Below are 26,070 nucleotides of genomic sequence, written 5' to 3'. Positions count from 1 at the left end.
CTTTGGAAGGAATCTCTTGCCCACTATCTGCGCACGCCGACCAGGAGATCGGGGAAAATGGCTGCCCCACTTGTCTTTCTTTGTCTGGGTTTGGCGCGAGTGTTAGCTTGTATTGCCCGGGTTGCCACAGGAACAGTTTTTCCTCGGCTTGGATCTCCGTGCCACAGCCTGGTTCAGCTGTTTGTGCCGCAACCTGGATCTATTCACCCCCTTTGCCCGCCTTAGTTTCTATATTCTCAGTTCCCAGTGAAAGCCGCCCTGTTTAGGTTAGTGAGGAAGGCGGAGCATTTCTTACTCCGTATTTCCTTCGGGGTTTGGTTATATATTTAGTCAATTTTTCGTTCGACCATACCTTCGGGTGTATTGTGAAACATCTGTAGGCTCCAAGGATAGGTTTTTCTGTTTCTGGTTGAAGATCTTGTTGAGTTTTGGGGGAGATTTATCGGTATCGCTTGCTACCGCGTCTTTACTCTGACGTCATCCCATTCGAATTTTTTTTTTCTTTCAAAAAATTCTGATGTTTCGTATATATATTTTAAAGTATAGTAATAAAAAAGCAACTCATTTTAAGAAATAGAATGTTACTAATACTGTTGATGCTCCTACTATTCTATGTCTGTTGGTCAAATAAGTTTTTAAATATGATATATGTTTGCTTGCTTATAGTTTGCATTGGGTGTGGGGGACAGGCTGTAAGCAGGCGGGGTGGTTATAGCCTGAGGCAGGGGTCCCCAAACTACGGCCCCGTGGGCTGCATGCGGCCCCCTGAGGCCATTTATCCGGCCCCTGCCACACTTCCGGAAGGGGCACCTCTTTCATTGGTGGTCAATGAGAGAAGCATAGTTCCCATTGAAATACTGGTCAGTTTGTTGATTTAAATTTACCTGTTCTTTATTTTAAATATTGTATTTGTTCCCATTTTCTTTTTTTACTTTAAAATAAGATATGTGCAGTGTGCATAGGGATTTGTTCATAGTTTTTTTTATAGTCGCCCTCCCAATGATCTGAGGGACAGTGAACTGGCCCCCTGTGTAAAAAGTTTGGGGACCCCTGCCATAAGGCTTAGATTTAAGACTAAGCTTTTCCCCACACCCTTGACTGATTGCATGATGTGGGTGGTGCACTCTCATGAGGAATCCCATTATGCCTCAGATAAGTGACTTTGTATCAGAGACTTCCTTGTTTGTATATTGGACTAAAGGTTTTAATTTCTACACTATAAAGTGGAGCAGACCAGGAGCTTGCTCTCTCTCGGTTCCTGAGATTAGTATTAGAGAGCAGAGCAGAGAAAGGCCACGTGGAGGAGGCTAGGAGAAGCAGCCAAGATGGTGGAGTGCTGAGGGAGAGAAGCCAGTTTGTGCAGAGTTTGTGCAGGGAGAAGGAAGGAGATGGGGAACAGAGGTGAATAAGTCTGGTGAGCTAGAAACCTTTGATTCTAGGAAACTTGGATAAGTCAGTAGCTTTGTGAGCCCTGAATGAGTGGATTTTGGAGCCCAGTGTATGTTTTTACTTGCCTGCCGGGTGCAAGCTAGGATTAAAGCTAATGGCCCACCAGTTCTTGGCTCCATTGTTTCATTACCGTCTGTCTGAATCCAGTGCGAACCAGCATGGGCCAGGCAGCTGTGATAGTGGCCTTGGCCACTGGCTTTACAAGTACATTCCCCAAGGTAATCACTCTCCTGACTTTTTGTACTTTTATGAATGAAATCATACAATACATGTTCTTTTGTGTTTTGTTTTATATCTTGTAAGGCAATATTTTTAGGTGCTTATATAGAATTGTTATAGTTACCTTTATGATTGACCCATTTATCATTATATAATATTGTTTTAAACATTTTTTTTTTTTGTATTTTTCTGAAACGAGAAGCAGGGAGGCAGACAGACTCTCGCATGCGCCGGACTGGGATCTACTCAGCATGCCCACCCGAGGGTGATGCTCTACCCATCTGGGCTGTTGCTCTGTTGCAACTGGAGCCACTCTAGTGCCTGAGGGAGAGGCCATGGAGCCATCCTCAGCCCCCAGGCCCAGCTTTGCTCCAGTGGAGCCTTGGCTGCAGGAGGGGAAGAGAGAGAGAGAGAGAGAGAGAGAGAGAGAGAGAGAGAGAAAGGAGAGGGGGAAGAATGTAGATGCAGATGAGTGCTTCTCCTGTGTGTCCTGGCTGGGAATCAAACCTGGGACTTCTACATGCCACTGGGCGCTGATGCTCTACCACTGAGATAGTCGGCCAGGGTGTTTTTATCTTTTATCTTAAGTAATGTTTCCTGCCTTTATTTTTTTTAAGAGACAGACAGGAAGGAAGAAAGATAAGCATCAACTTGTTGTTATGGCACTTTCATTGTTTATTAATTGCTTTACTGCCTAGTGGGGAGGACTCCAGCTGAGCCAGTGATTTCTTTCTTTAAGCCAGAAACCTTGGGCTTTAAGCCAGTGACTTTTGTCTTCAAGCCAGTGACTGTGGGGTTATGTCTATGATCCCAAGCTCAAGCCAGTGAGCCTGAGGTCAAGCCCAATGAGCCCATGCTCAAGCTGGTGATCTCGGGGTTTTGAACCGGTCTTCAGCATCCTAGGCCTATGCTCTATCCATTGTGCCACTGCCTGGTCAGGCATATTTCCTGCCTTAAAATTCAATGTATCTATATCAGCTTTCTTTGATTCATTTATTTGCCTTAAGATCTACTGTATCAGATCTTTCCTTTGATTAGTTTTTGCTTGTGTAGCCTTTTACATTTTATTTTCAGACATTTTGTATATATACATTTAAGCAGTGCAGCTTGTAAGCAGAATATAGTAGATTTTTATGTTTTTATTGACTTTGATAAAGCCTGATTTTTTTTTTTTTTTTTCATTTTTCTGAAGCTGGAAACGGGGAGAGACAGTCAGACAGACTCCCGCATGCGCCCGACCGGGATCCACCTGGCACGCCCACCAGGGGCGACGCTCTACCCACCAGGGGGCGATGCTCTGCCCATCCTGGGCGTTGCCATGTTGCGACCAGAGCCACTCTAGCACCTGAGGCAGAGGCCACAGAGCCATCCCCAGCGCCCGGGCCATCTTTGCTCCAATGGAGCCTTGGCTGCGGGAGGGGAAGAGAGAGACAGAGAGGAAAGCGCGGCGGAGGGGTGGAGAAGCAAATGGGCGCTTCTCCTGTGTGCCCTGGCCGGGAATCAAACCCGGGTCCTCCGCCTGCTAGGCCGACGCTCTACCGCTGAGCCAACCGGCCAGGGCAAGACTGATTTTTTAATAAAGTAGTCCATTTATTAATATGTATTGCAGTTTACAATTTTAGTGTTTTCTATTGCTGTAGTATTTACCAATTTGTCTTTTTTCCCCTTTTTTGCCTTCTTTTGGAGTAACCAATCTTTTTCCTATTTTTATTCTCTGTAAGCTCATTAATTACACATTCTTCCATTATTCTTAGTGTTTAATCATAGAAATGATAATATGCATCCTTGGCTTACCAGCATAACACATGTGTATATATCATTTCCTGGACAACGCAAGAACCTTAAATACTAAGAAGATTTACTTGCTATTGTTGTCATTTATTTTAATCCATGTATATTTTAAACTCTATAAGACCGTTTTGAACAGTCAATGTATTCTCTTATATTAACCAATGTATTTATCATTTCATTTGCTCTTCTGTCCTTTCTGTATCTTCTTTACTTTTGGGATTATTTTCCTTCTGTTTGAAGAATTCTCTTTAATACTACCTTAGTGAGGCTCTGCTGATGACAAATTCAGGTTTTTGTTTCTTTGAAATTGTCTTTTTTTAAATCTTCATTTAACAATTTTATCTTTGCTGGGTATATGCAGAATTCTAAATTGACAGTTTATTTTAGCACTTTAAAGATATTCTGGTGCCAGTTTCTGTTTAAAAGTCACCTATCAGGGTTATTATTGCCTCTTTGAAGGTAATCTGTCTTTTATGCCCCTCTCAATGTTTTTAAGCTATTAATTTTAGTAGTTTTTTTATGGTATATTCAAGGTGTGTGTGATATTTATTTGTCTTGCATTTTGGAGAATTTTTGAATCTGACTTGATGTCTTCTGTCGGTTTTGAAGTGTTCTTGATCAGGTAAGATTCTTCAGACAATGTTTCTGCCTATTCTCTTACCTTTCTTAGGACTATAGGTACAGACTTTTTCACTATGTTCCATATTTCTCTTACATTTTTTAAATATATTTTTTTGTGCTTAAATTGGATAGTTTCTACTAATGTTTCTTCTAGGTCTCTGTTCTACTGTGTTAATCTGCTATTAAACCTATTGACTTTTTCATTTTAGAATTTCTTTAAAATCACCCTTTCCCCAACATTTCCAGTTCTTAGATGAAATTCTTTTTTTTCTTGAACATACTAATTGCAGATAGTTTAAAGGCTGTATATGATAACTGCAGTATCTTGATTACTTGTGGGTCAATTCTGTTTTCTGTTTTTCCTCCTCTTGGTGTTTGGTTCTTTGGTTCTGCTTTTTGGTATGCTTGATATTGTTTTAGTTGGTTTTTGGACATAATATGTAAAAAATTGTATAAGTTCTAGATGCTATATTTTTTCCAAGGACAATTTACTTTGTGTGTGTGTGTGTGTGTGTGTGTGTGTGAGAGAGAGAGAGAGAGAGAGAGAGAGAGAGGGAGAATGAGAATGTAGGAGAGAGAGAGACAGGAAGGGAGAGAGATGAGAAGCATTAACTTGTAGTTGCAACACTTTAGGTTTTCATTGATTGCTTTTCATACATGCCTTGACCAGGGGTCTCCAGCCAAGCCAGTGACCCCCTTGCTTAAACTGGCAACCATGGGATCATGTCATGATCCGTGCTCAAGCTGGTAAGCCGCAGCTCAAGCTAGATGAGCCAGTGCAAAAGCCGGTGACCTTGGGGTTTCAAACCTGTGTCCTCAGTGTTTCATTTCAGTGCTCTATCCACCACCAGATGACAATTTACATTTATTTTGGGTAGGCAGTTAATATAGAGATAGAACACCTTAATCTAATTATGCATTGAAATAATTATAAATTAAGTCAGTTATAAGTCTGTTCTATTTTGTTTTCCCGTAGAGTCAGGCTCTTAGGACCTGTCCCTCAGTAGTCTTGACTTAAAGCCTGGGGTGTTTACCAGGGAATGTCTTTTATGGGAGGACCCAGAATCTACTTTTTGCCTTTCTAGTACAGTGAAACTGCTAACGGCTTTCTAGTGTTGTTTCTTTGCCCCTTACCTGCTGCTTAGCCTGTTTTAGCTTCTCACTGCACAATTTAGGGTCGCAAATCACCCAAGAAGGAAGAAACAGAGAATTGGCTTTTCCTCCATGTATTTCCCTTTTCTCTGGGATATTGACTCTTAGTTATTAAGAGCCCTTAGTTGCTCTTCACTACTTTCAAAAAGCTTGTTTGTTTTCCTTAAATCCAACCTTTGTAGTTTTCAGTGGGAGCTTTGGTCCTATATAAGCTACTCTATCATTGTGGAGTAGAGTTACAGTATATGTTTAACTTTGCTTATTTTGGCCCTGGCCGGTTGGCTCAGTGGTAGAGCATCAGCTGGGTGTGTAGATGTCCTGGGTTCGATTACTGGTCAGGGCACACAAGAGAGGTGACCATCTGCTTCTCCATCCCTCCCCCTCTCACTTCTCTCTCTCTCTCTCTTGCCCGCCACCATGGCTCAATTGGTTTGAGCACATTGGCCTGGGCACTGAGGATGGCTCTGTGGAGCCTCCACCTCAGGGACTAAAAATAGCTCAGTTGCAAGCATTGGCCTCAGATGGAGGTTGCCAGGTGGATCCTAGTTGGGGCACATGCTGTAGTTTGTCTCTCTGTCTTTCCTCCTCCCACATGGAAAAGAAAAAAATTTTGCTTATTTTTAAAATTATATTGCTATATATTCTTCTGTGGCTTTAAAAAAATTGAGCCTTATTTATAAGATTTATCTATTTGATTTATGAGCTTTCATTGTTGTATGGTGTTATTTTATATGGCAGATATGTAGACAGCATTTAATTACTGCCATCATAACTAAGGAATCACCACATTTTATAGTTTATTTATTGACCTTCAAGTTGTTGAGACAACAAAATACATATTTATCCTACCTAATATATATTAAGCTTTATGAGATAAAGTATTTTTGTATTTTTGAAGTTTAAATTACTGTACTGTACCTGAGAGTGCCTTGTATATAGTAGCTGCTCAGTGATGTATAAGCAGTGTTATTTTTGGCAAAATGTTATGGTATTATGATTTCTCTGTATATGAGGAGTATTTGTCATTAACATTTACCATTTAAATTCTCTTACAAATACCATACAGAAGTAAGAATAAAGGTAGTGAAAATATCTTCACTGAAAACTTTAATGAAAATTTTTTTTAGGTGAGAGGAGGGGAGATTATGCCACATGCACTCCAACCAGGATCTACCTGGCAGCCTGTGTGGGGCTAATGCTCGAGTAACAAGCTATTTTTAGCACCTGAGGCTGTTATGCTCAGATCAACCAACCTGTCCTCAGTGCCTCGGACCAAGCTTGAACTAGCTGAGCTAATGGCTGTGGGAGGGGAAGAGGGTGAGAAGGAGGAGAAGGAGGGGGGAGAAGCAGGTGGATACTTCTCCTTTGTGCCCTGACTGGGATCAAACCTGGGATGTCCATACACCAGGCTGATGCTGTGTTCACTGAGCTACTGGCCAAGGCCTTTAATAAGAATTTAAACAGTCCAAACCTAAACTTTATTTGCTATTTTTCTAGTTTTGAAGATATATGTACTAAACTTGGCAGTGTCTTTGTAAGGGCAGTAGCCACAGCCGTTGCAGCCATACACATGCAGGTTTACATTAGATTCAGGCAGATAGTAAAACAGTGGAGCCAAAAAATGGTGGGCCATTCCTTTATTCTAGCCTCTCACCAGCTGGTGAGTGAACACACACAGAGGTAAAACACTTCCCTTTCACTCAGAGCTTACAAAGCTACTGGCACACCCGGTTTTTCCTAGAGTCAAAGGCCCCCACCAATCTCAGTCACCTCTGTCTCCCCATCTGCACATCTTCTCCCTTCTCCTCTCTGCTCAAACTGGTTTCTCCTTCACCACTCTGCCATCTTGGCTTCCTTCTCTGCAAAAATGGCTTCCCTTCTCTTCTCCTTCTCTCCTCTTTAAAACCTTTCTGGCTCCTGACCAGGCGGTGGCGCAGTGGATAGAGCATCGGACTGGGATGCAGAGGACCCAGGTTCATGACCCTGAGATTGCCAGCTTGAGTGCGGGGCTCATCTGGCTTGAGCAAAAAGCTCACCAGCTTGGACCCAAGGTCGCTGGCTCCAGCAAGGGGTTACTCGGTCTGCTGAAGGCCCGCGGTGAAGGCACATATGAGAAAGCAATCAATGAACAACTAAGGTGTTGCAACAAAAAACTGATGATTGATGCTTCTCATCTCTTTTCGTTCCTGTCTGTGTGTCCCTGTCTGTCCCTCTCTCTGACTCTTTCTCTGTCTCTGAAAAAAATAAAAAAAAATAAAACCTTTCTGGCGCCAAAAAAACTCTCCTTCAGCAACATCAGCATAACAATGACCCTTCCCAAGCAGGAAGGTAATTAGCAATTTCACAGACCAACGCCATTTTTAACAATAGAAGTGAGCAAACTCAGAAAATACAGAGTTTACAAACTTATTTGCCCAACAGTCTTTTCATTGAATTTATTGGGGTGATACTGGTTAACATAATTATGCAGGTTTCAGGTGCCCAATTTGATAGCACATCTCTGTACACCATATTGTGTGTTCACCCTGCCCAAGTCAAGTCTTTGTTAATCCCCACTTACCCCCCCCATACCATTTTCCAACCATCCCCTTTCCCCTCATCCGGCAGTCACCACACTGTTGGCAGTGTCTTTTGAATGTAGCCATTTACTGGTCAGCTGTCATATATGAATCTTGTGTCCATCTTGTGATAACTGATTCCAGGCTTTGGATACAATTCTGATAGGTTCTAATTTATAATGACTTCTGGTTCCTCTTGCACTTGCATTGTCACAGTATAGTACTGATTCCCGATCTCAAATAATACATCACGAAAAGATTCTGGCTTATCATCACTTCTGTTTGTGCATTGTCAAACTCAATGCTTTGTAACCTTGAAGAGTTCATACTATCTAAAGGTGGCTGTGTTCTTAGCTCCAATATAGCAAAACATTTTTATTTTTAGATTTATAAACAACCTATTGGGATGATCAATCCTTTGAATTTTTTCAGTTTTTCTATCATCTGTTTTCTTCCAACTGCTTTAAATGCACACTTTTCTTCATTTGTTCACTTATAAGCTATATCAAGTAAATTTTTGTGTACAAACATCATAAAAGATAGAAGAATACTGTCACGTATCCCTTTAGCAAAATGTGATGGTTCCAAATTCTTTTCAGAAAATACTGAGTTGAAGGTTCTTTCTATTGAATAACTAGCTGAGGATACCATATTTCTCTTTGTACTTAGAAATATTCTGTTCATTCATTTTCTTTCTTGAGTGAGGCCATTAATCTAGGATATCATCATCTGAAAACCATAATCTGATTTATTGCATGTATGATCATTTTTACCATCATCATTAGAATCTGAATAGTGGTTTCCAACCAGGGATGATTTTGCCCCCCCCCGCCCCCCCCAGGGCATATTTAGCAATGTCTGGGGACACTTCTGGTTGTTTGTTACAGCTAGGTTGGAAGGGGAGGTAGTCTACTACTAGCATCTACTGGTTGTAGGCCAGAGACGCTGCTGAACATCCCACAATGCACAATATAGTTTCCCACCAAAAATAATTATCTGGCTGAAAATGTTATTAGTGCCTAGGGGGAGAAACCCCAGTTTAGGATGCTGATATGTGATTCTGTGTTATGAACAAATTATCACTGTAGTAAAAACAGATCTAGTCTTTTGGTTTTCACTTTTTTTTTTTTTTAGGATTGGTCCAAAGGAAGATTTTTTCCACTGTTTGAAATGTAACTTATGCCTAGCAATGAATCTCCAAGGAAAACACAAGGTATCAATTTGCATAACTTTAAAAGTATTAATGTTTTTGAAAAACAGCTTAAAAGCTAATGTTCGGAAGCATGCTACATTTTAGTACTGCCAAATACAACTATGTGGCTTTTATTTTTAATCAGTGTTAAGGAGTGGATGTTCTAAAATTATGATTTAGAATATCTGATCTATTATTCCTTTCCCTTATAGCAGGGATCCCCAAACTTTTTACACAGGGGGCCAGTTCACTGTCCCTCAGACCGTTGGAGGGCCACCACATACAGTGCTCTTCTCACTGACCACCAATGAAAGAGGTATCCCTTCCAGAAGTGCGGTGGGGGGCCGGATAAATGGCCTCGGGGGGCCGCATGCAGCCCACGGGGGCGTAGTTTGGGGACGCCTGCCTTATAGCATGTAAGAATACTGTTAAGTATTCTCATATAAATATTGTCAGTTATTTGTATCTTGACAACTTCTAATTGGTTTATGGATTTTTATTACAGGTACTGATTTTAAGAATAGCTTTTAAAATGCATAGTACAGGAGAAATATGGAGTAGAGAACAGTGAGGGTTTTTAAAAAATAGATTCTAAATAATAACGGACTTAAAATGTAAAGGGGTAGAAGAAATTGAAGTGAAAATGAATATCTAGGTATAGGATATGGTGACAAGGTACAGTGGAAGAGGCGTGCGGCTGGGTAAGAACCTCAAGGCTTTCAGCCCTGGCTGTGGCACTTGTTTAATAGATTGTGAGTTTGCGGGAAAAGGACTGACTGTGGTGGTATTGACTTGAGTGTGGGGGGATAGCAAGGTAAGTTGTGTTGTCTTTCAAAAGTTATGTACACATTTTCTCTTGATATTTTTATTTTGTTTCTCAGTTATCTTTTCTTGTGTGTATTAGTAAATGGGCCTACCATCTACTCTAGTGCTTACTTCAAAAACCTGGGCAGCATCCATGGCTTGGAGCTCTCCCTACCTCCTCACATCTAATCAGACACTATCTTACCAAGTTAAGAACTCAGATCCTGGGGGTATCCTGTTGGAACTCAAATGTGGTTCTGTCTCTTAGAAACATTGGAAGTATTTAGCTTCTCTCGGCCTCAGGTACCTCATCTGTAAAATGGGGTAATAATTATACCTGTTTCATTTAGAGTTGTGAGAATTAATTAGCTTGTACAGTTAATAAATTTAGCATATGGCCTATAGTAAAATCTCAATAATATGAACTGTTATTATTATTCGTATTATTAAGTAGTTTAGCTTTGGAGTAAAACACATATAAAATAGAAAGTTTCCAAGTGTTTTTTATTATCTCTGCAGTTTTGGTAAGTCTTGACTCACTGAATTTCCTTATCTGTAGAATGAATGTAATTTGAGTAATTAAGATATATTGAGCAATTTTATTGTTTCAGGTAATATGCAAAATCTGAAATAGTTGTGAGTTAAATTGTTTTTGTCTGACATATAGGAAACATGGTTAATGTTAATTATTAAGTTTAGTAAATTAGTATCGTTTCCTTTATTCATTAATTTTTTTTATTTATTTTTATTTTTATTTTATTTTTATTTTTTTCTTCATTTTTCTCAAGCTGGAAACGGGGAGAGACAGTCAGACAGACTCCCGCATGCGCCCGACCAGGATCCACCCGGCATGCCCACCAGGGGCGACGCTCTGCCCACCAGGGGGCGATGCTCTGCCCATCCTGGGCGTCGCCATGTTGCGACCAGAGCCACTCTAGCGCCTGAGGCAGAGGCCACAGAGCCATCCCCAGCGCCCGGGCCATCTTTGTTCCAATGGAGCCTTGGCTGCGGGAGGGGAAGAGAGAGACAGAGAGGAAAGCGCGGCGGAGGGGTGGAGAAGCAAATGGGCGCTTCTCCTGTGTGCCCTGGCCGGGAATCGAACCTGGGTCCTCCGCACGCTAGGCCGACGCTCTACCGCTGAGCCAACCGGCCAGGGCCTATTCATTAATTTTTATTATTCATGATATTGTTATATCTATTATTTCTATCTCATTAAGCTTTTGGTAAATTGAGTTTCTCTTTTAAACAGTGTATTGAAAATGTTTCCCGGCAGAACTGTCCAATATGTTTGGAGGTAAGCTCAGAATATTTTTTGCTTTGGAAATACCTCTCCTGAATTTAAAATACTTGGTTGTTTATAGTGTCTTTATGTAAGCAGTAACATTTATGTCTTCACAGGACATCCATACATCTCGTGTTGTTGCTCACGTCTTGCCATGCGGACATCTTTTACATAAGTAAAGTAACTTGGTTTCTTCTCTCAAAAATGTTTGAAAATAGTGTAGAGAATTTTTGCTTTACTGAAATAATTTTTTTTTTTTTTGCAGAACATGTTATGAAGAAATGTTGAAAGAGTGAGTGGGATTTAAAAATGTTACAATTGTAAGATGTCTGGGTTTTTTGTTTTCTTCTTTTTCTTTCTGTTAGAATATTGGGCATGACACATATTTATCTTCAAATGGATAGGGTAAGTGAATACAGCTAGTGCTCGACTTACGACCACGATCAGTTCCTACAGACTGATCGTAACACGATTTGGTCGTAAGTTGAGTAGGCTATATGTACAGTACTGTGAAATGATGTTATAAAAATCTTTAACTCATATTTTACCATAATTTTCTTTCATAATTGTTATATATCATCATTTTCTTTGTTCATTTTATACCATTTGTATCATCACTACACCATTTCATTTCTTATTTTTACATTCGTCAGGTTTCAGTAAAACACTGCATTACCAGTACAACTGGTTTAATATTTGCAAAGACAATTTCCTCTTGGTAGACATCTTGGGAGGGGTTTGATGAAAAATATCCAAGACACAAAACACAAATTGCTGTACCGAGTCTGGGATAACAGTTGAAATGGTGCACGCAGAGATGGTAGTGCTGCTGGAAGCTGGTCCACATTGTCATATGCCCAGCTGGGCAATGCTTGCGCTGCCAGACGCAGAGCAGTCGTGGCTAGCGATTGTGGTTGTAAAATCAAATGGTTGTAAGTTGCATAGGTCGTAAGTTGATCAATATTTGTAGTATTAAATTGGGAGAAGCATCTTGGGGTATGTAGGACTACATCTTTGTCCTCATGTTTATCATACCTTAAGCTCATCCTGCAGACTGAGACAGGTACCCCTGATTTTCTGGCTGTACTCACCTGGGAGGACAGTCTCAGCCAGAGGCACTCATAGCTTTGTGAAAATGCTGAGGCATGTTGCTCAAAATTCTGTTTAGTCATTATGTTGGCGCAGTATAATGACCTACAAACAAAGCTGGTAACAAGATTATCTAAAGTTGAGACTTTATCACAGAGAAGGATGTTAAATTGAGATAAGAATTGTTAGGGCCTGAGCAGGCGGTGGCGCAGTGGATAGAGTGTTGGACTGGGATGCTGAGGACCCAGGTTCAAAACCTCAAGGTCGCCAGCTTGAGCATGGGCTCATCTGGTTTGAGCAAGGCTCACCAGCTTGAGCCCAAGGTCACTGGCCTGAACAAATAGTCACTCGGTTTGCTGTAGCCCCCCGGTTAAGGCACATATGAGAAAGCAATCAGTGAACAACTAAGGTGCTGCAATGAAGAATTGATGCTTCTCGTTTCTCTCCCTTTCTGTGTGTTCCTATCTGTTCCTCTATCTGTCTTTCTCTGTCTCTGTTACACACACAAAAATAATATAATATTTAGGAAAGAGAAGACTGTAAAATATTTTGGTCCCTTGCAAATTGATGAGAAGTTTTAGTTTATAATAGCCAGATAGAAAGAAACTTTTTCAGAATTTTTAGGAAATAATATCTGAATATTTTAAAGAATATAGTGTCTTTTTACTTGAATGTATTTAGAAATTGAAGTTGTTTAGCTACAAAGCAGCTTAATTAGTTTTTAAAATATGTTAAGTATATTCTACAAAGACTGTGGGTTAATTTCCATTTTAGAGAACTGAGAAGGAAGATATAGGTTAAAAAATGCCATACAATACAGGATTTAATTGAAAACTTTTATAGTATAAAATTCCCAGGTTTGTAACAGATCATCTAGAAATATAGAAATAATGTGCTGTCTTTATGGTTTCTATACCAGTTAGCATGTATCTTTTATACCTCAGTTAATATACTTCTAGTTTAATGTTTGGGAAATAACCTTTCTATCTTTTCTAGAGGCTACAGATGTCCATTATGTATGCACTCTGCGTTAGATATGACGAGGTACTGGAGACAGCTGGATGACGAGGTAGCACAGACCCCTATGCCATCAGAATATCAGAACATGACTGTAGATGTGAGTAGAATCAGTGCTGAAAACTTTTCAAGTGCCTTGTTGATGTTCCTGCTTATTTTTGTCCTTTTGATCAAATCTGTTTAAAAAATACCGCTTTAGCATAGATACCAATGTGATGATTAAAGGGAAGGAAGGATAAAATAATCTTATATTTTAGTTACTTTGAATTTAAAAGACCGGGAGAAAAAAGTTCTAAGGATACCTTTGTGCAGTTCTCCCTAACACTAGGTGGCAGGCACGAGCTGGATTCTGAATTAGTATACATTACTGAAGTTGGTGCAGTCAGTCAGTGATGTAACTGAGTAGAGGGGGAAATACTGGTTTGATGTTTTATTTTAATTGTTTTATTTTCAATTATTTAACATTTATTTCAGCAAATATATTTGCTGATTTTTGAAGATTACTTTCTGGTTTTTAATGTTTATTACCCTGTTTATTCTATCTTAGACTTTTGAAATTTGGTCTTGTTAGTTTGCAACTGAAAATATAGAAACTATTTCTCTGCCTTTTGCCTTGTAGAGAATGATCATCTTTTCTCTGTGAATCGAGATGTGCTATATGTCCTCAGAATAGTATATTGATTTACAGATCGGAATTAGAATGTTAGGTAGCTTTCTGTTGCCTTAATAATTTTTGGGTATCTAAATTTTCTAAACATCATCAGTTTAGTCCAGATACTTCTACACACAAGGATCAGAGCCACTTATGAAAGTCAAATAAAAATTATTTTTTGTTTTTTTTTTACACTGAAGCATTTTATAACTCATGTGGACAATTGAATTGTTAGTAAATCAATGATCACCTCTGGAATACTAACTGATAATCGTGATGTTTTATTAGAGGCTGCTATGATCCATGTAGATGATTTTTAAAAATAACAGCTCTGCTAAAATATAATTCATATACCATAGAACTCATCCATTTAAAGTATGCAATTCAGTGCCTTTTTTTGTTTATTCTTGGAGTTATACAAATAGCATCACCATCAATTTTAAAATATTTTCATCAGAAACCCTGTACCCATTAGCAGTCATTCCCTAGTTCACTAGTTCTAGGCAACCACTAATCCATTCTCATTTAGATCATATTCTTAACAAAACTATTTTCCAAATTATAATTGGAAGTAAATTTGGAAGTTTTCTACTTATTATGGTGTGACTATTCTAAAGCTAATGCTTTTCTCACATAGTATTGATTGATTTTCAGGTTAACACCTTTTTTATTTTTCAGGATCTGAGTATTAGCAAAGATTAATTCCTAAGTGGCATCTTATTGGCATTTTAGGGATGAGCCAAAAGCTTCTCTCTCAATTTTAGAACCTACTTTTGAATTTTAATTCATTCCTGAGGCATAAAAGACTAGGAATTTAGTATACTAAACCTAGAATAATAAGAAGCGAAGGATCTGTTGTCCTGGATGACCTGATTGAAGTCCTTTACTATGAATGGCCAAGCTCCAGGTTTTAAAACTTGCCCTGCTAGTGCTTCCGCATGCTTGTTCCCCCAACTCCTTCCCTCCGGTTGTAAGCCATTGAGGAGTTGGGGCTTTTGAGCACTGGTTTTCCCATTCTCCTTGTATGGTGCCAGCAGTTAAGTGACTAAATTGCCACAACAAACAAATAAGAAAAAACAACCCAAAGAAGAAGCAAAAATGTTACAAGTATGTAAAAAATTATTGACTAACATAATTTTCTAAGTGTCAATGAAAATAATAAAATCATGTATTTTATTTTGAATTCTAAGTACAGATGGCCCTGGACTTAGGATGGCTTGACTTACAGTTTTCAACTTTCTGGTGGTACGAAAGCAATACACATTCAGTAGAAATCACCTAGACTAAGCTGTGGTGTCCAGTAGATTAGGTGTATTAAATGCATTTTTGACTTAAACAGTATTTATTTATGATGGGTTTATCAGGATATAACCCCATTATAAGGGCAGGAGCATCTGTGCGGACGTTGAGCTGATTATGCCTATGTTAATTTTCCTGCTAGTACTATTTATATACAGTACTACTTTAGAGCTACTTTCAAGTAGACTTCTTGGCTCAAATCACATTTTTATTTTCTGAATTTAAAGTAGCCTTTTTGATTTTCAGTGAACAGAAAAAAGGGTATTGCCACTTATGGAAATGTTTATAGATAGGTATGTGTTTTTATATCTTCAGTTTAATTTTTGAGGAGTTGTTTTGAGTAGACAATGTCACTGTAAAATTTACTACACTTAATTTGAATTCATCTCTTCACTTTTTAGATTCTCTGCAATGATTGCAACGGAAGATCGACAGTCCAGTTCCATATATTAGGCATGAAGTGTAATATTTGTGAATCCTACAATACTGCTCAAGCTGGAGGCTGTAGAACTTCACTAGATCAGCAATGACCAGCATAGACTGCACTGGAAAACAGCATTTTTGATAGAAAAAAGCTATCTTTAGTAACCTGTTGTCATACTTTGTCAGAATCTATGCATTGGAGTTGATGTGTTTTATTAGTGTCACAGCATAAAATCATGTTACAAACACTTAAGGATTCAAGGTCTGTGTTTAATGAAAGCCACTGTGCTTGTGTTTGGATGGAAAATTCCTTTAGTGTCAGTTGTTTGGAACCTAATGATGTTTGCCACTGAAATTCACATTCATGAAATAGGTTATATTTATACTTTCACAAAACTTTGCATTAAGTGGCACTGTGCATGCAGAGTTCATTTCTAGTTTGATAGAACTGTATTTAATTCTCGGTGTTATCTTGACTTTTTAAGGGCTGTACTATAATAAGAATATGTTTTATCTTACTGTTAAAGTTTAATTGCATATGCTTTAGAATTTTCTAAGACAGTCATTTGGATCTTGTAAATGTGAATTTTGACATAATAACTGCTTAGAAAATGATATTAAAGCAGTGTTTAATAGAAAGATTTTTCCAATGCTGTTTTTGCCTCAATTAGGGCAATATAATCTTATAATGTAAAAGAAATACTTTTTTTTTTTTTTTTGAGGTATTCTTCAGTAGGAGTATTTGGGGAAAATGTAATAGAACTCTTCCAAGCTTAAGAAAACTATCAACATGGAAAATAATTTTGTTATGGTTGCCCAAAATGATTTCTTCAAAGAATAATTTATTCAGTTAATTAATACATATTTAGTGAGCAAGTATTTTGTGCTGGGTATGGTTCTAGATGCTGTAGAGACAACAGAGAGCAATGTAGACAAGAGTCCCTACCCTTATGGTGGTGCATTCTTACAGGCTTTTTCCTTGGTTATCTTTGTTGTAAGTGGGTAGATTCTTTCTTTTCTGAATGCTTGAGAGTAAGTGAGTAGAAAAGGCACAGGATATTCCTGGCAAGATACCTGATTTTATAATCTTTTTTTGGACTCATGTAATGGAATGAAATATACCTCTTAATTCAGGAGCAGTGTACATAATAATGCTTGATGATCCTGAGCGTTTGCAGTAATATCTCAGTGTCCAACTTAGCCTGTTTATAAAAGCCTTAGGTTAGAAAGTAAAATGTATACTTATCAGTCAAAACCCATTACATTTCTAACTTTGAGCGAGTTGAATCTTCTGTGAATAAGGGATCTTACCATTTCTGGTCCATTTATTTCTTCTTTTGTTGAAATTTCTTTACCTGGAGAAAGACAGCAGTATTGATTTTCAGTCTCAGACCCAGACCTTCTCTATTCTTTCTTGCCTTCCTGTCTCCTGTGTTCTGCTCCTCTTCTGATCTCTCCCTTCATCTGTTTCCTTGGCCTGGGCAGAGCTGCAGTGCCAATCTTGATTTGGGGAAGAAATGGGACATCTTATTAGGCATTACCACTGGGTATACAGATAAGATTGGTTTTCTAGTCATAATACTTTTTATCTCATCCTGCTAAACTAGTTAAATTATATTATTGCTTTTAATCATAACCATTGGATCTTTGAGTAGGAGTGAGTATATTACAAAGCTCTGTGTTTTGAGAATGCAGTGTGCCAGGCTTATGAATTAGCATTAATTATTACAGTAATTCTGTAGGGTAGGTGTTGTCTTCATTTTATAGATGAGAAAGCTGAGGTTCAGATGTTATGACATGCTCAAGTAAAAGGCAGTGCTAAATGTTGGAACTGGGAATCAGTTCCAGGTGTATGACCCCAAAGCCAGCCTTTGACTCAAACTCCTGTTTTGCTAAATTCCCCCTGATAGCTAAGTCATCTATGTATTCTGAAGGAGCTCGTGATTTGATAGACCTTCCAGTTTTAGATGTCTTATGTTAATTCAAAATCTGATTATATCTTCAACTCAGGATCCAAATTTGTCCAAAATAATGCAGAAATAGTATGTAATTGCTTGTTTATGATATTCAGTCATGTGCTTGGAGCAGTTTTCAAATGCCCTTGAAGTCTAGGCTATAGTACGCTGGGATTCTTCAAGGATTTGTTTCTGACGAATCAATTCAGTGCTTAATATTTGTTAATAATTCTCATTCAAAAATATCTTCTGATTCAAAATATCTTCATTGTGGGAAATAGGTAAGAAGAAGGTAAAAAGACCCTTACAAATATCATCTTCGGAGATAACTACTGTTAATATTTTCACAGATAATTTCATTCTCTTCTTTTCCTGTTCATAGAGACTTTTAAAAAGCTTACAGGAATGTTAAATGCCTAGTCTGGTCTTAGGAATGGTAGAATTGTCTGTTCCTGAAATAAAGAACAGAATTGTCTGTCCTTTAAATTAGGTTTCCCTGCCACAGACTTTGTATCTTAGTGTACTTCTTTTAAAAACCATAACTCAATATGTTTATGAATTTCTTGGTGCATAGAAGCTCATTGGCCCCTTTTATCATTAAAGAAGTGTGTTTAGGTTGTTTGTTTTTTATCTTTTGTAGTTTCTAGAGTCTTAACCAGTCTATGGAGCTCTGTATGATATTAACTTTAATGTTTGAAGTAATATGTTTACAGAGTCATAGATTTTTAAGTCAGTCTGTTTTTTTTCGCACTAAACCCTATTTTCATATTACATACATGTTTAATTTTCTTTCAGTTTTAAAAAATTTTGGTCATGAATCAAAATGAATGTGAGTACTAAGGAGCCTTTTAAATGCCTGGCACTTTATCGGTGTTCAGTAGTGAGTAAATTAATTTGAAATAAATTAATTTGAAGGGATGGGTGTTAAAAATTCTATGCCATTTCTTTAAATAATCATTTCTACCTAAGTTCTCTTAAAATTTTTGCTGTTTACATTATATTCACTGAATTTATTTCCTTTTATGTGGACTTGCTTCTTACTGTCATTTTCCTGTAGATTTTCCCCTCGTGTTTGTCCAGGTAATCCTTTGGATTGTCTGCCACCCTTTGGCAGGCCTGCTTTCTGGTTTGTTCTTACACATCCTCTCTCATTCCCATGAGGATCTTATTTATTTATTTATTTTTTGTGATAGAGAGAGAGAGAGAGAGAGAGGGACTGATAGGGACACACAGACGGGAAAGGAGAGATGAGAAGCATCAATTTTTCATTGTGGCTCTTTGTTGCAGTTCCTTAGTTGTTCATTGATTGCTTTCTCATATGTGCCTTGACCAGGGGGCTACAGCAGAGCAAGTGACCCCTTGCTCAAGCCAGTGACCGTGGGCTCACACCAGTGACCTTGGGCTTCCAAGTAAGTGACCTTTGGGCTCAAGCCAGCGACCATGAGGTGATGTCTATGATCCCATGCTGAATCTGCGACCCCATGCTCAGCTGGTGAGCCCGTGCTCAAGTTGGCAACCTCAGGGTTTTGAACCTGGGTCCTCTGTGTCCCAGTTCGATACTCTGTCCACTGCGCCATTGCCTGGTCAGGCCCCATGATGATCTTATATATGTCTCATTGTCTTACATCTGCTTTCACCATCTCCCCTCACACCCATCCTGCTAGATTTTCTTTCCTAAGCTTAGACTTGTTATTATTTTAGTAAAGTATAGGTTCCCAACTATGTATTTAATTAAACCCAGATTCCCCTCTTTGAAGTGTTTACAATACCTGTTCTGATTTTATCTTCTGTGTTTTATTTTTCATTTACATAAACTTAAACACACCTCTGAATTTTTGCTTTGCCTTTGCGTACATGCTTCCCTATGGAACAATCATACTTAGAAAAATGTAGTTGTCAAAGACTTGCGTCTTCTTCATAATACAGCCCAATGTTTCCCTTCTCCTTGAATGCTAATTCATATCCAAACTTCTTTTGTAACCTCTCCCTCTCATACCCTGGAGCACTTGTACCAGTATTAAGGGACTTAGCATTTCCTTTATTATGTTTCGGTTTTTGCCTTTCCCCTTCTCATTTCAACATTGTATATGGAGCGGTGTATATAAAGCTTCCTGTGGACAAAGCAGGGTAGGGTTGGGGTACAAGTGAAACTTACTGAAAGCCTCTAGTGGAGGCTTGTGGAGGACAGTCACAGGAGGTAAGTGTGCTGGGAGTGAGGGTAGAGGGGAGAGGGTGGGCTGTGGAGGCTGTCACCCAGGGTGGCTAGGGAGGAGAGAAAGGGCCTATTTTTGAGGACAGTGATGGGGGCTTTTAATCTCATAATACTTTGCTTGTAAGAATATGTTGAATTTCTAGTGGGATTTTAAAAAATCATGTTCCCAGGTTTTCACTGTATTTGAGTATCTGAGTTTATGTACATATATGTGCAAAAATTCCTTGGAAAGACCCCCAGAAGTATTTAACACTAGAATGTATTGATTGAAATGTGATGGTATGCCTGACTAGGTGGTGGCGAAACCCCAAGGTCACTGGCTTGAGGGTGGGCTCACCAGCTTGAGCGAGGGGTTGCTGACTTGAATGTGGGATCATAGACATGACCCCGAGGTCGCTGACTTGAGCCCAAGGTCACTGGCTTGAGCCCGAGTTTGCTGGCTTGGCAAGGGTCACTTGCTATGCTGGATCCCCCCCACTGCTCCGTCAAGGCACATATGAGAAAGCAATCAATGAATAACTCAAGTGCTGCATGAAGAATTGCTTCTCATCTCTCTCCCTGTCTGTCTCTCCGTTTGTCCCTATCCTCCTCTCTGTCTCTCTCTTTGTCTCTGTTTCTTGCTAAAAAAGAAAGAAAAAAAGAAAAAGAAAGAAAGGAAAGTAAAAGAAAAAAATAAATGTGATAGTATCACGAACCTTTCTCAAACTAGAAGACAGGAATGAAGTCATGCTGGAATCTGGTTGATAGGTCCATCTATTTATCCCATTTAACAAATTTTTATTTTGCACCAATTATGTGCCAAGTTATAAGTAAAATGAGAGAGTAAGCGATCTCCAGTCCTCCCTGGCCCAGGCGAGGTGGGTGTGTGATGGTGCTCTACGAGTGCTCCTGCTAACAGTGGCGTCAAGTGGCTCGGCAATAAGGAGCTTGTAGAAACAACCTCTTCTGGACCTCTTGGCTTGGTTCTGTCATACAGGGACCACTAAAGTATGGTCTTTGGGAGGTGTGTAAGCCTGTGACTAATGGTTTTTCTATTTTCGATAAATTCCTATGGGTATGGACAGGCCTGCTCTGTGCTATGTAATACATAGGGCCCTGGTGAAACGCTGCCACGCCCCAGTTCATTAAGGGCCGTCCCTGTCCATATTGGCTATGTTAGGCCTGCCAGGCATCTACTCTGGTAAACCTCTGAGCAGGGTCAGAGCATCAGGCAGATTGTACTTCTTTTCTCCCTGAGGCAAACACATATATTCAAATTAAAGTCAAAACTTCCCTCAGTCACCCACCTGATTCCAACTATTGTCCCTTTTTTATTCCTCTTACAAATTCTATTTTTCTTAGAGTCGGTCAGAATGAGCTAAGTATGGAAAACAGCCTTTTAGCCGTCTAGAGGCTGCTGCAATTCCAACCATTGCCTGTAGTGGGCTTAGCCTTTGGCTCCTTTTCTTCGTGGGTGAGTCTGGGAGCAGCTGAACCTCTGGAGTTAGAGAACTTTGAAAAAATAGTTCTGGGCCTTCTAGAGCTTGTTACAACATCAGATCTCTTGGAAACCCATCCCTGATTGCCCCGTACAGCTGTCCACCACCTCCTTCCTCCACCTCCCACTTGGCATCACAGCATTTGCTTGAAGCCTCTGATTGGCATTTGTTCCAGAGTGTTTTGTTTAGATTATCTACATGTTAAATTAATCTCCCTCAATGAATTTCAATTTCTATTAGGACAACTAGTATTATACCTGACATGGAACTTAATATGGTCTGTGCCTTCTTGTGAAGTTTTAAAGGATTATACTCCTCTGGAGTTTTGAATCAAGCTCTGAATCAACAGTAAATTTGGGAGTCAGATATCGCTGCTGATGGAGAAAGTAGATTGTGGCTTGGAACCAAGGCCAAATTGAGTTTGCTTTTCCTATTGTCTGCTCTCTGTGAACTATACCAAGGTACCCAAATCTCAGTGACCTGACCGGAGTCTGACTGGGGAGGGCTTGGGAGTCTGCCCAGGGACAAACGGCCTCCCGTGGATTGGGCCTTGCTCCTTGCTCTGCTTGGAGGACCTCAGAGACTGAGTTCTTCTAGCACCATTTCAGGTCCTGCCCATTCAGCCTGCAGCCCGGAGCTCTCCAATCCCTTGGACATGCCTCATATCCTGGCCCTGGCCTGTTTGACTCATTTTTCCACTGGAGATGACAGGAGTTGGTTGCTCTGTCCTTCACGAGGAGAGGCTTTTTTCTCCCCTGTCCTCATACTGGTGTCTCTTGACGAGTGAACCAGTCTTTGGATGTGGAACATTCCTAGTGACTGCTCGGCGGACTGGCTGGCTGGTGGATGAATCAGTCCGGTTGAATAGGCCTTGCTCTTGTTATAGGAGGAATCCATTCTCTTTGTAAAAGCAGTTGATAGAATTTAGAGAGGTTGTGATGAGGGACATTGCTTTTGAGGTCATTGCAATACAGTGTGATTTATCCAAAGAACAAATCTGTTCCTAAATTTGGAAGGGAAAGTGTCTTCTAAACTTCAGAATGGTTTAATTGTAGATGGGAGACACATTACTTCTAAATTTCTCTGCTTAATATGGGGCAAGTACTTTTCCTGGAAATCAGTTTTCTTTTATGTAAGAGCAATATATGTAATAATAATTTTTGATACATTTAGAGAAAGTTTTTGTCCTGCTTGTAGTCAGAGTTATTATTAGGCAGTAGAGTTGTTATGGACACAGGCTCCGGAGACAGATTGCTGGCGTTCTGTTGTATGTACTCGCTGTGTGACTTTGGGCAACATATTTAACCTTCCTGTGTTTCATGGGTTTTTTGTGAAGATTAACTCTACTTCTGTCAAGGGTTTAGACCAAGAGAGCTATATTATGATGTCTCTCATATCTGCTATCTTTAGATAGTCTCTACTTCTTACTGGTCAGCTACAAACACTGACTGGACATTTATTCTTTACCTTCACCATCTTGCCCCAGCTAAGTCCCATAACTTTCCACCCTCTCTGATTTATGCTTTTACATCTGGATAAGATGATTGCAGCCTATGGTACAGGATGCTAGTGAATCCGCAGAGGAAATGAACCCAGGTTACCTTTAAACTTTGTTTCCCGACAGCAGAGGGTGCCACAGTGTTTTTGGTGACAGGAATCTTTTGTGCAGAATGACATTTTTTTTTCTATCCAGTACTTAAAAAGTTAAGAGCCTTTCCAGAACATTGGCATTGAATTGAGGAATTTTGTTGTTCATTATATAAGAATGACAAAATCCAACATCGAGAATGCCAAGTCACAGAATGGTTTTAAATTTTAATAAGCATGTCTATTACTATCATATTTCACATCTGCCTATTTGTATTCCTTGAGCCAGATATATAAAGATGGAATATTTTCAAAAGTATACAACCAATGTTATTTGCTACTGTTATGTCCTTATACATTTTGGGGCAAGAGAGGAGGGAAGAGCAGTGGTGAGGGTCCGGGGAAGAGGAAGAAGCCTGGGGACAGGCAGTGCCCATGCTGGAATGATGTGAATTTCAGTGCCATGGGATCTGCAAGCTGAGCAAGACCAAATGGATGATAGTTCTAAGCAGAAAAGTGCTGTTTGACTTGCTGATAATTGGAAACTGGTCAGAGCCAGAGAAATAAATGTCCATATCAAGGGAGATCCAAAGTACATCAGGTTGAATTTTTTTATATGGCTGCAACACAATCTCCATTCCATATACTCTTTCCAATGTGACTTTGTCACTCCTTCCTTTAAGAGGTGGGACCTACTTTTTCTCCCCTTGAGTGTGCATAGCCAGTGACTGGTTGAAGCGATATTTCCTTGATTAAGCCATAAAGGTGATAGATTTGTTACTTGGGATGTATTGGGCTGCTTGCTCTTTGCACTTCACTGCCAAGCCACGAGGAAGCCCAGGCCACATGGAAAGCCCACATGGAGGTGTTCTGGCTGACAGCCTCCGCTGACATCCCAGCCAACAGCTAGCAGTGATTGTCAGACATATTATATATAAGTGAGGAAGCCTTCAGAGGGCTCTAGCCTCAGTCACCTCCTGATTGTAACCACATGACAGACTCAGTGTAGAACTGCCCAGCTCAATCTACTCAACCCCAGAACCATGAGAGAATAAGAAAATGATTGTTGTTGTCTTAAACCATTAGAAATGTGATTTGTTACCCAGCAATAGTAACAAATACAAAGTTAGGGTCCATCAGCCAGAAGGTCTGGGATAAGAGAGTAAGTCAAGAATATATTTCCAAAGTTAAAAGCAAAATAGCAGAAAGGATTCTGAGCACAGAAGAAAGATGCAAGATCAAGGTTAGGGGAGCCAGTTAAGGAGTCTACAATGAAGCTTGACTAGTCAGGCTTCTGTGATGTGGCAGACTATTTCCTATCTTGCTTTTCTTAAAAGTAAGCCCACAGTTATAGCCTCCTCGACTTCCCTCTAACTTTCATCATGGAAAAATGTCAAACAATGTAAAAGTAGAACAACTAATACAGTGAACCCAATATTTGTTGCCCAGATTCAACACGATCAACTCATGGCCAATCTTATTTATACACACCCTTATTCACTTCCCCTTCACATTATTTTGACGCAAATCCATATCATAATGTTATATTATCCCTATGTATTTTAGATATAGCTCTAAAAAACATAACAACAATACTATTATCACATGGAAAGCAATAACAAATGAACAATTAAATATATAACAACTGTTGTGTTTAAATTAGAATCTGAATGTCAATAGTACCCGTGCATCCCTATGTATAATTATCATGTCCTTCTAGTTCCTATATTTCCTATAGCTTGGTCTAGAATCTTGATCAGATTTAGGATAAATTTTTGTCAAGACTACTTGTAGGTTATGTTGTGTTTTCCATCTTGAGACACTGACTGGCAGCCACTGATGATCATTGTCTAAGGTTCATTCCCTTAGTAGGGGCTGCAGATTAGTCTATTATTTATTTTTTGTTTATTAGCAGAAACATTACTATTAGGAGAAAGCTTTTCCCATTAATTTGGTAATGTAAATAATAATTGTAGCTTGGTTTTTTATTTTATAAATTACTGCTTTAAAATTGTATAAAAATTAGTAAAATACTTCTTTGTTATGGTGAGAGCAGATTATAGTTTTTCTTAAAATTATTTTTTGTTTCTTATTAGAGTAAAACATGTTCATGATAGAAAATTTAAAAATGCAGAGAAATAGAAAGAAGAAATAGTGAAAAACAGTGGCCCTTAATTGTGCCACCCACATTAACTCTGAGAAATCTGGTTTATTTCCTCACAATCTCTTCTCTAAGCATTTAGAAAACTCTGTTTGTTAATATAATATGCTACATATTTGTATTGTGCTCTTTTTTATAAATAAAGCGAACATATTCTTATCATAGTACAGTCTCTTTGTAAATATCATCTAAGTCTTTTTTTGTGTGTGACAGAGACAAACAGAGAGAGGGACAGAGAGACAGGAAGGGAGAGAGATGAGAAGCATCAGTTCTTCATTGTGGCTCCTTAGTTGTTCATTGATTGCTTTCTCATATGTGCCTTGAGCAGGGGGCTCCAGCAGAGCGAGTGACCCCTTGCTCAAGCCATTGATCTTGGGCTCAAGCCAGCAACCTTTGGGCTCAAGCCAGTGACCACAGGGTCATGTCTATGATCTTATGCTCAAGCTGGTGAGCCTGTGGTCAAACCAGTGACCTCTCTTCTAGGCACTGCAGATACAGTAGCAAACAAATAGACACAGTCTCTCCTTTCATGTGGCTTATGTTTTAGTGTGTTTATGGGAAAACTGACAAAAAATCAGTGAACAAATAAGATTATTTGAGACAGTGATAAATACTATGAAGAAAATAAAGCATGGAGGGGCTACTTTATTATTTTTTTTACTCTTTTTTGTTTTTAGATTTTGAGAGAGAGAGAAAGAGAGAGAGGGAGACAGAGAAGGGGGGAGGAGCAGAAAGCATCAACTCCCATATGTTCCTTGACCAGGAAAGCACAGGGTTTTGAACCAGCAACCTCAGTGTTTCAGGTCAATGCTTTGTCCATTGCACTACCACAGGTCAGGCCTGGAGGGGCTGCTTTAGGAAGAGTAGCTCTTTGTGGGAGTCTCTAGCTGGATATTAAGTTTGCAATAATTCAAAGTATGGGGAACAGGGATGAAGGAAGCAGAGACTAGGGCACCTAAGTAGATGGGCATTCAAATGGTAGAAGGAGAGAGAACAAACATTTTAGAATTAAAAGAGATGTTGCAAAGTGAATTCTAAAGTGAGCGAGTCCATTGGTTTAAATCTAGTAGCATGAAAGAGTCAATATCATTAACTATCAGGAAATGAGAATTAAAGCCATTATGAGATA

General features: G+C 39.3%; 1 protein-coding gene across 1 annotated transcript in view; it reads left to right on the top strand.

Moving 5' to 3' along the window:
- RCHY1 (ring finger and CHY zinc finger domain containing 1) overlaps positions 1-25,866 on the top strand; it is a 40,993-nt gene extending 15,127 nt beyond the window's left edge. Inside the window, exons 4-9 of the mRNA XM_066385781.1 lie at positions 8,925-9,003; positions 11,036-11,080; positions 11,185-11,243; positions 11,334-11,360; positions 13,154-13,274; positions 15,527-25,866. Of these exons, the coding sequence (XP_066241878.1) occupies positions 8,925-9,003; positions 11,036-11,080; positions 11,185-11,243; positions 11,334-11,360; positions 13,154-13,274; positions 15,527-15,655 (460 nt within the window). The 3' untranslated portion in view covers positions 15,656-25,866. The remainder of the gene's footprint in view (positions 1-8,924; positions 9,004-11,035; positions 11,081-11,184; positions 11,244-11,333; positions 11,361-13,153; positions 13,275-15,526) is intronic.
- Positions 25,867-26,070: the final 204 nt, after the last annotated feature.

Source organism: Saccopteryx leptura, chromosome 5 (assembly GCF_036850995.1).
Source record: "Saccopteryx leptura isolate mSacLep1 chromosome 5, mSacLep1_pri_phased_curated, whole genome shotgun sequence".
NCBI lineage: Eukaryota > Metazoa > Chordata > Mammalia > Chiroptera > Emballonuridae > Saccopteryx > Saccopteryx leptura.
Note: the sequence above shows the minus strand (reverse complement) of the source record. Positions and strands in the feature narration are given on the sequence as shown.